This window comes from Puma concolor, chromosome E2, assembly GCF_028749965.1.
Source record: "Puma concolor isolate L17-30 chromosome E2, mPumCon1.1.hap2, whole genome shotgun sequence".
Lineage (NCBI taxonomy): Eukaryota > Metazoa > Chordata > Mammalia > Carnivora > Felidae > Puma > Puma concolor.
The window spans coordinates 50,330,021-50,339,824 of NC_141681.1; the positions used below are offsets into that span (position 1 = coordinate 50,330,021).

The following is a 9,804-nucleotide window of genomic DNA, read 5'->3' on the forward strand; positions in this document are numbered from 1 at the left end:
AGGAGAGGACAGTAAAGCTCTGGGGAGGTAGAGGCCGAGCCCAGGGGCCTGAATACCAGATACCGAATGGGGGTGTGGCACTGCACCGCAGCTTGTGGGCGCCAGACCCGGCCAGGGCCAGGCAGAGGCATGCTGTGACCATGGCTGTGGCCGTGGCCGTGACCATGTGGGTGGTTTCAGACCTGGCCTCTCCCCGCAGCCAGCGCTGGCGAAGCTAAACCAGCACCCTCAGAGTGTGTGCGACACATCTCAGGGTGGCAGGTGACTAGATGATGCCGAGAAGGGCACACGAATGATGAACGACATGTTTGGGAAACAGCCCCCTGGAAGGAGAAGAAACAGAGGGCGGGCGGTGAACAGGCTCAGGCTGCGGAGCTGGGACCTTGTGCTGAGGGTGATGGAGACAGCGGATGGGCTGTGAACCTGTTGGTGTTAGAGAGAGCTCTCTGGGTCCCTTGTGGGGGACTGAGGGCCCAGTGTGACCGAGAAGGGGGCCCCAGCAGCAGCCAGGGGATGGGGACCCCGCCCTCTGACATCACTGTCGCCGCATTATTGCACTAGGGTTGGCTGGCCAATGAGCTGCTGCTTGCTATTATAATGGGTCCTAGCAACAGGTCTGACCTTGGGCTAACAGGGGAGGAGACCCCACCAGCGGGGAGAGTGTGAGGGGACAGGGAGAGCCTGCAGGGCAGGTGAGTCCCCTGAGGGCAGGGCTCTCTGGCTGGACTCTGTGGGGGAAGGGAGGAAGGGGTTTCCAGGCCCAACACCAGCTCTGTCAGCCCTAGTCCCACCCCAGGGGCCACCCTCCTGTCTGGTCCTGGCCACTGGGACCTGCCCCAACATTTGCTCTCCTGTCCCTTACTGAGGGGGACAGGGTGCAGGGGCAGCGGGCATAGCGTGGGGGAAATGCCTACACCGGGTGGCAGGGGGGTGGGTAGGACCTGGTGGGAACAGTGTGGGGGGTGGACAGGGACAGCCCAGAAGACAGGCAGGGAGGCAAAGACGTGTGGCTGAAGACAGAGGGGCCCTTCGGAGGCATGAGGGAGCCCAGGGACCTGGGTTTGAGTCCCGGCTGGGGACATCACTTGTGTAGTCCGAGCCTCGGTCCCTCTCTGTCTGATGGGGATGGCGATCCCTAGCGTGAACTTAGCTTAGCAACCAGGGCGGGGCGGGGTGTTCGACAAGGACTCCCAGCATCTGGGCATTTGCCCACGGCAGGCTTCTCCCGCCAGCTGAACCCAAGAACGCTGGCCCAGGGCTAGATACATGGGCTCACGATCGATCGATCGTCACAGCAGCCCCATGAGGTGGCAAGGTTATCTTCCATGGTGCGGTTGCTGCCCCCTGAGGCTCAGAGAGGGCAGGGTATTGCTCAATGTCACACAGCTAGGAATATTAATCATGATAATCATGGAGTTGCTGCTGATAACAGACTGTCTGCTCTGTGCCAGACAGTATTTCAAGGGCTTTATATGTATCAACTCGCTTAATTCTCAACAACCCAAGGAGGTGGTTTGCTATTATCATAGTTACAGCCTCCTCTTACGGATGAGGGGAGTAAGGCAGGCAGTTTCAAGTCACTTGCCCCACGTCACGCAGCACGTATGTGGGGAGCCAGGATTTGACTCCGGGTCTGGCTCCAGGGTCTGGGTCCCCTTTACCACCCCTTCCGGCTGCTCCCAACAGCGCTCTCTGCCCGGGCCCGGGTGCTGGGCTTCAGCCCCGCAAAATTTGCGGGGCCCGGTGCAAAATGAAAACACAGGGCTCCTGGTTCAAATATCATTAATCTCAGTCAGTGTCAGCAGAGTATTAAGCCAAGAGCTGGGCCTTCTAAGCCTGGGGCCCCATGTGGCCGCGTGGGTCCCGAGCTGCTGTCACACTGTTCCTGCTCTTAGGTTATCCTTGAAGGGTCCTGAGCACCTCAGGAGGTAGGTCAGTCACTGTGCCCTTTACGCGGAGAAGCAGGCTCAGAGAGCCACCTTATCCTGCCCCAGGTCACACAGCAAGTTAGTGGCAGGGATGGGATGTGAGCCTGGGCCCGTGAGACTCCAGACCGCCCTGCCTCGTGTCAAAAACGTACCCCAGGTTTTTGAGAAGGGGAGGGCTGTGAGGTGCCAGAGGGACTTCCCTTATACCTTCGTGTCTCTCTCTCTCCCTGCCCTGTGCCAAGGCCCAGGAGAAGCCAAGTGCTCCCTTCTACCCCCGCAGACACCGAGGACCACGCGCCCCCCGTGACTCTCCCCCCATCCCCGCGCCCTCTGAGCCGCTGGTCACCATGGCGACTTCGAGGTTGCCCGCGGTGCCCGGGGAGGAGGAGACCACCATCCTCATGGCCAAGGAAGAGCTGGAGGCCCTGCGCACCGCCTTCGAGTCGGGCGACATCCCCCAGGCAGCCTCTCGCCTCCGGGAGCTGCTGGCCTCCTCCGATAGCACTCGCCTGGAGGTGGGCGTCACGGGTGAGTCGGGTGCCGGCAAGTCGTCCCTCATCAACGCCCTCCGTGGCCTGGGGGCCGAGGACCCCGGCGCGGCCCTCACCGGCGTCGTGGAGACCACCGTGCAGCCTTCGCCCTACCCGCACCCACAGTTGCCCAACGTGACCCTGTGGGACCTGCCGGGGGCCGGCTCTCCGGGCTGCCCGGCTGACAGGTACCTGAAGCAGGTGGACTTCTGCCGCTATGACTTCTTCCTGCTGGTCTCCGCCCGCCGCTGCGGGGCCGTGGAGACCCGCCTGGCCTCCGAGATCCTGCGCCAGGGCAAGAAGTTCTACTTCGTGCGCACCAAGGTGGACGAGGACCTGGCGGCCACGCGCACCCAGCGGCCCTCGGGCTTCAGCGAGGCGACCGTCCTGCAGGAGATCCGCGACCACTGTGCCGAGCGGCTGCGGGCGGCCGGCGTCGCCGACCCCCGCATCTTCCTCGTGTCCAACCTCTCGCCGGCCCGCTACGACTTCCCGCTGCTCGTGTCCACCTGGGAGCATGACTTGCCGGCCCACCGGCGCCACGCCGGCCTGCTGTCGCTGCCGGACATCTCGCTGGAGGCGCTGCAGAAGAAGAAAGACATGCTCCAGGAGCAGGTGCTCAAGACGGCCCTGGTGTCGGGCGTCATCCAGGCCCTGCCCGTGCCGGGGCTGGCGGCCGCCTACGACGACGCTCTGCTTCTCCGCTCGCTGCGCGGCTACCACCGCAGCTTCGGCCTGGATGACGACTCTCTGGCCAAGCTGGCCGAGCAGGTGGGCAAGCAGGCGGGCGACCTCCGCTCCGTCATCCGGTCCCCGCTGGCCAACGAGGTCTCGCCGGAAACTGTCCTGCGGCTCTACTCGCAGTCATCCGACGGCGCCATGCGGGTGGCCCGTGCCTTCGAGAGGGGCATCCCCGTGTTCGGGACGCTGGTGGCCGGGGGCATCAGCTTCGGCGCCGTCTACACCATGCTCCAGGGCTGCCTCAACGAGATGGCCGAGGACGCCCAGCGGGTCCGCATCAAGGCCCTGGAGGAGGACGAGCCCCGGCCTTCGGTCAGCCTAGAGGCGGCGGGTGACAACGGCGTGGAAAAGCGGGTGTCCGGGGAGGGAACCTGCGAGGAGGCCCCGCTCTCCACCCGCCGGAAGCTCGGCCTGCTCCTCAAGTATATCCTCGACAGCTGGAAGAAGTGCGACTTGTTGGAAGACAAGTGACCACGCAGCCCCTGTCCCCTCGCCTCACCCACAAACCAAGCCTTGACAAAAACCGACCAACCAACCGACCGAAGCCGCTGTAGTGAAATTGAGCGCTGCGGTCGCTGAGGGGCGGGCGTGGAGGGGGCCAGAGCTTGCCATCTTGGGAGGGCAGGGGAGGGGCGGTTTGGAGGGGCCCGAGGAAGCCTGGGCGCCCAAGGCCCAGAGGGATACGCTGACCTGGAAGGGGGGGAATGGAGCTGGGTGGGGAGAGCTTCAAGATCCGGATGGCGGGCCAAGGGCCCCTTGCTGGGATCTCTCTCCCTGGTCCCCTGGTAGCCAAGGGAGATCTGTGGGGCAACAGGACGTCCCGGCCTGGACCCAAGACCGGTGTCAACTGTCAGCCTGTGCGGGTGACTTAGTGGGGACTGGGACTGGCTATGGTACTTATTTTTGTTGCCATTCCTGTCCCTTTCAGAGAAGCCCAGTGTCCCAAAGGCCTCCTCTGGAGGGGGGGTGGTGGGGCAGCCAATCAGTGCCCAGGTTGGGTACAATGGTGCCTAGCAACCCAGCTAAACAGGGTGGGGGGCTCAGAGCATCCCCAGCCAGCCCTGCTGCCAGTGAGTGATGGTGGGTGTCGGTGGCGGGGGGGAGGGGAGGTCCCACGGCCTCGGGCTGACCTCCGCGTGGAGCCTGGGGTAGTAAGGCTAGTGGGCTCTTTCGCTGTCCGCCAAAGCAGGGAGGGGGGCAGAGGGCGAATCCCGCCACCGAGAACGAGTCGTTTCGGAGGCTTGTGGGAATGTGTGTGGTGACAAGCTTTCTGGTGTTTGTGTGTGTGATTGGGAGGGGCCTTGGTAAGTCTCCGGGGGTGTGACACTGTGGGTCCGAGGTGGTGAACAGCCTGCTGACTGGGGTTACCTGCTGTCTCCGCGTGGGTGTGTGGGTGCACGGATGCTGGGGTTGTCCTGAAAGGCCATGGAACTGAGAGGGGGCGATGGCGGTAGGATTCCTGAGAGCTGCATGGGCTGCGGGTGACACAGGGCATGTGCAACACGTGGATGGGGTGAGGGCATCTGTATCTGCCCAGGGGACCCTGTGAAACCAAACCCCCGGGCACTCCCTTACTCCCCGTTGGCTCTTCGGTAGGAGTGCAAAAGTGAATCTGACACCCTCGCACAAGCCTAACCTCACATGCCAAGTCAAGGGTCACATGTGTTTAAAAGATTCGCATGCTACCTGGTTAGGGGCTTTGGACAGGACAAGGGCTGCCCCTAGGCTTTCTGTGGGCTTGAACAAGGGTCACGGATGGGGTCGGATTTAGGTGCAGAGAAAGGCGAGTTTCCAGGAATTCACAAGAAGACCCCGGAGGCTGTGTATAAGGCCGGCGGCGAAGCGGGGACTGTCCTGCGGGGAGGTGGCCTCACCCCTAGGTGCTCACAAATACTGCCTGTGGGTATTCCCAGATCTGGTGGTGGTGATTCTAGCCTCATTTGGGGCCTCAAATTACCTTAAACCTAGAAAACCATTCCGGACTAAGACGGGCGGCTTTCCACTGGAGGGTTAACCAAAGGATTCTTCTCTTCCTGGGACGCCTTCCCATTGGCTGTGCCGGGACTACTTTTGGGTTCACATGGACTTTTCTGCGCCAAAGAGGGTGTGAGTGGTTATGGTAGGGAAATCCCAGACTCTCAGATACAAGGATCCATTCCAAACCTATTCTCAAAAACACAGCCCACATCCCGGTACCTGTGCACCCTCACACACCATCCTGAACACGGGACTCCCTGGCGGTGTGAGCATAGGGTGGGGAGGCTGTATGGCAGAAGGATCAGAGGGAGCCGGTCCATGTCCTGGCTCTGGTGCAGGCTGGACAATCTAGTGACTTTTACCTCCCTGAGCCTCGGTTTCCCTCTCTCTGTGAAATGGGGACTTAGTGAAATTACGCATGTGGTTAGGACAGTGGCTGGCCCCGGGTAAATGTTAAATGAACACTAACTGCTACCAGCGACCATGAGGGTTCCAGCGCTTAATTACTGCCCTATATGGTTGGTTGTAGTGCCCGGTGCATGGTAAATGCCGCAAGAAGTAATTTAAGAATTTGAGGGGGCGCCTGGGTGGCGCAGTCGGTTAAGCGTCCGACTTCAGCCAGGTCACGATCTCGCGGTCCGTGAGTTCGAGCCCCGCGTCAGGCCCTGGGCTGATGGCTCGGAGCCTGGAGCCTGTTTCCGATTCTGTGTCTCCCTCTCTCTCTGCCCCTCCCCCGTTCATGCTCTGTCTCTGTCTGTCCCATAAATAAATAAAAACGTTGAAAAAAAAAATTAAAAAAAAAAAAAAAAAAGAATTTGAATTCTAGGAGCACCTGGCTGGCTAGGTCGGTGGAGCGTGCGACTCTTGATCTTAGGGTTGTGAGTTCGAGCCCCACGTTGGGTGTAGAGATTACTTGAAACTAAAATCTTAACAAAATAATGATCTTGAAGAAAAAAAAGAATTTAAATTCTAGGATCAGAGGGACCGATTCCTATTCCCAACACTCCATGCACTAGCCGGAGGCCTTGGGCAAACGATTTCTCCACTGGGTGCCAAATGTGGATAGTAAGGGAATCTCCTTTTCCGGCTGTTATGAGGATTTTATGAGATGCTCCAGGAGGAGAACCTGGCAGTGATGAATACGTGTTAACTGAAATAAAGCACTTAGCATGGGGCCTGACATATGGTTGCACTCGCAGTACGACTGCTGGCAAGGCCTCGGATACTTTGGGCGTGCTGGTGGGTGTAGAGAAGAGAGGGCGGCCCCGAGTGAAAATATTCCCTTCCCTGCCCTGCCAAAGGTCATCAATCCTGAAGGCCTGGACGTCAGGTAGCCCATGGCGGGCAGAGTCTTCCAGTCAAGCCTCAGCCAGTCCAAGATACTGGAGCTATGGAGGGACACCAGTGCTCTGATGGGAGCCTTTGAGGCGGGGGGTCTGCCCGCAGTGGCCGCCAGGCTGCAGGCCACACTTCATTCGCTGGAGAATGCCAGGCTGGACATTGGCATCACTGGGGGCACAGGCTCAGGCAAGTCGACCTTTGTCAATGCCATCAGGGGGCTGGGAGACGAGGACCCCAACTCAGCCTGCACGGGCGTGGTGGAAATGACGGTGGACCCCACGCCATACCCACACCCTAAGTACCCCAACATCGTCATCTGGGACCTGCCGGGCATAGGCACGTCCCGCTTCCGGACTGGTAGATACCTCCAGCGGGTGCTGCTGGAACGTTACGACTTCTTCATCATCATCACCTCAGACAGCTTCACCGCCCACCATGCCCAGCTGGCCTGCGAGATCCTGCAGCGGGGCAAACGCTTCTACCTCGTCCGCTCCAAGGTGGACGTGGACATTGCCGCCTCGCGGAGCCGGCGCCCCGGCACCTTCTCCGAGGAGAGAGTGCTCCGCCAGATCCGGGAAGACTGTGGGAGGCGGCTGAGGGGTGAGGTTCAGGCTCTGGAGGTGGGTGGATTCTGGAGGGTTTGCCAGCCCCCTCCTCTTCCTCTCCCAGCTGAGGCCCACAGTGGGAGAAGGGGTCATCCAATGTCGCGCTGCGTGACTGATCTGGGCCCCGCGGTGAAATAATGCTTACAGCTGCCATTCACTTCCTGAGAGTTGGCTCTTCCCAGTCACAGGTGACAGAGACCAATCACCTGCATTAAGGAAACAGGGCACGTTCTGGCGTGTGTGTTTGCCAAGTTAGAGCGGTGCAAAAGCTCTGCGCCCACGGGATGCTGGCACCTGTGGCCGAGGGCAGCTGACATTTGTTGAGGGCTTATCGCAGGCCAGGCACCGTTTTCATGCGCTCCCTTCACAACACCCCTATGAGGCAGGTACAGTTATCCCCTTGTTTGGTTTGGTAACTTGCCCAAGGCCACACGGGTGGTGGGTAGCAAGGCTGGGGTCCGAACTCAGGCAGCCTGGCTCCAGGGCCAACTCTCCCGAGCCACATGCTGTGCACTCACAGCAAGTGCTTGTGCCTCCGCGGCAGTCAGCATGCCATGGCCTGCTCCAGCGCAGGAACAGAGCGGTGCTCTTGTCTTCTGCAGCGGAGGGCCTGAAGGACCCCAAGGTCTTCCTGCTCTGCATGTTTGAGTTGGGCAAGTACGACTTCCACCTGCTGGAGGAGCTGATGGTGAAGGAACTGGAGAGTCACAAGCAGCACGCGTTTCTGCTGGCCGTGCCCAACGTCTCGAAGCCCATCCTAGAGAAGAAGGCAGCCTCGCTGCGGCAGCATATCTGGCTGGTGGCCACGGTGGCCTGTGGCGTCAACCCGAGCCCCGTGCCAGGCGTACGGGATGTGGCATGTGACCTGTATGTGCTCATCAGCTCCCTGGAGGGCTACCGCCGCAGCCTCGGCCTCGACGAGGACTCCCTCGTCAGGCTGGCTGAGCAGACAGGCCAGCCCCTGCACAAGATCCTGGAGGCGGTACAGGGCTGGAAGACCAAAGTCACTGAGGCACTGGTGGTGGAACTACTGGGCCAGGCCTCCAGGGACGCCTCTGCTTTCACCCAGGAGCTCCTCGGCGTGCCCATCCTAGGCGCCCTGGCCACCTGCGGCATCAGCTTCCCCACCATCTACCAGATGCTCCGCACAGCTCTAGAGGAGGTGGTCAAGGATGCCCAGAGAGTGCTGACCCAGGCCTTCCTCGACGACTCTGACCATGAGCTCCCAGATAAATGCAATCAATAATCCCAGCCCTGAGCTTAGGCCAGCTGGAGGTGGCAGTGTAAGAGTGGGAGGACACAGGTTCCATCTGTCCCCAGGCTGGATGGTGTTGAGGAATGGAAAGAAACTCAAGCTCCAACCCTCCTGCACTGTGTGCGGTCTCGTACTTTTGAGCCCCGGATCTCATGCCCTCTCTGGCCATTGCCCCCACCTTCCCTGCCCTGGACGCTCAAATCAACCAGCAGTCCCCCGGGGAAGCAGAGGGAGGGCGCGGGACATGGGACAGATAAGGTCTGACAAGGTGGGGAGGATCTCAGTTGCCTAGCTGAGAGGGCACTTAGGAAGGTGTTTGTGTAGTCAGGGCAGTGGGGCGAGGGGTTCAGAGAGGGCAAGTGAATGTCTCCGCTCTGAACGGCCTTGAAGATTGTTAGGGAGTTTCTTGCCTGAGGTCTTCTCGGTCAGCAAGACCTGGGTGTCATGCCTCCCAGTCCTCAGCCCCTCGCTCTTTAGAGATCTACAGGGACCCCACTCCTGGCCTCTTGGGTGTTTTCTTCACCACCCCCCGCCCCACCCCCAGGATTCCCACAAGGACGCCGGGACTGTATGGGTACGTCCAAGGGCAGGAGGAAGGCAAGGAGGCCAAAGGGCATGGGGTAGTGGGCAGCCAGACTTGGCTGGTGACGGAACCAACCGCGTTAGGGAAGGGTGAGGTGGCGTGATTCGAAGGTCGGGACTAATTTGGGATGGGTGCGGTGGCCAGACCCACTTGGAGACGCACTTGGGGAAACACTAAGCTAGGAGGTAGTGAATTTAAACCGGGTAGGTGAGGTAGGTACCATATTGAAGTGAATGGTGTACTTAACTGAGGGTAGGTTCTGGACTTGCAAGGCAGAGACTACTTTTAAGCAAGAGTAGATGAGCTCTGTAGGCAAAGGAAGCCACCATACTTCACCAACTGTGGGCGCTGTGTGTTAAGGGTAACGTACAAGCATTTGGATAAGGGTAGAACTTGTTTCAGCTCAGGGTAAGCCCTGTATTTCACTGTATTTAACTAAGACACACTCTATTTTTTAACCATATACTGAATCCGGCATTGCATTTAACGAGGCATTTCACCAAAGGCAGGCACTGTCTTCAACTGAGAGCAGACGACACGGAGGTAGTCACTGCATTTAGCCAAAGGAGGGCACTGTCTTTTCCTATCCATGGCACAGAGATGGGACTTGATGTCACCACAGGAAACAGAATACCCCTTTTTCTAGGGGCTTCCTCCTTAGCAGAGACTGGTCTTCCTCAGCTCCTCACAATTCTATGACCTGCAGTGAAAGTGTCCCCATGGCAAGTTCACTCAGGCTCCAATGGTGGCTGCAGGTAATCTGCCCCCTAAAGGCCAGGACCCAAATCTGCCCTGCTCCCCAGGACAGCATGCTGGGGAGACGGGAAGAAGAGAAGCACCAGAA

The 9,804-nt window shown here is 59.7% G+C and overlaps 2 protein-coding genes across 3 annotated transcripts; both read left to right on the plus strand.

Annotated features, from left to right (window-relative positions):
• The first annotated feature begins 594 nt into the window (after positions 1 to 594).
• Positions 595 to 3,739, plus strand: IRGC (immunity related GTPase cinema). Of its 2 annotated transcripts, none has more exons than XM_086689993.1 (2): positions 595 to 692; positions 2,171 to 3,739. In XM_086689993.1, the coding sequence occupies exon 2, from the start codon at positions 2,276 to 2,278 to the stop codon at positions 3,668 to 3,670; it is 1,395 nt and encodes a 464-aa protein (XP_086546119.1). In that variant the 5' UTR covers positions 595 to 692; positions 2,171 to 2,275; the 3' UTR covers positions 3,671 to 3,739. The 2 variants fall into 2 exon arrangements, with proteins under 2 accessions (XP_086546119.1, XP_025770729.1); XM_025914944.2 differs by having other exon boundaries at positions 615 to 692; positions 2,209 to 3,739.
• Positions 3,740 to 6,495: 2,756 nt separating this feature from the next.
• On the plus strand, positions 6,496 to 8,488 carry LOC112851407 (interferon-inducible GTPase 5-like). Its single transcript, XM_025914945.2, has 2 exons — positions 6,496 to 7,117; positions 7,725 to 8,488. The coding sequence occupies exons 1-2, from the start codon at positions 6,514 to 6,516 to the stop codon at positions 8,366 to 8,368; spliced, it is 1,248 nt and encodes a 415-aa protein (XP_025770730.1). The 5' UTR covers positions 6,496 to 6,513; the 3' UTR covers positions 8,369 to 8,488.
• The last annotated feature ends 1,316 nt before the right edge of the window (positions 8,489 to 9,804 follow it).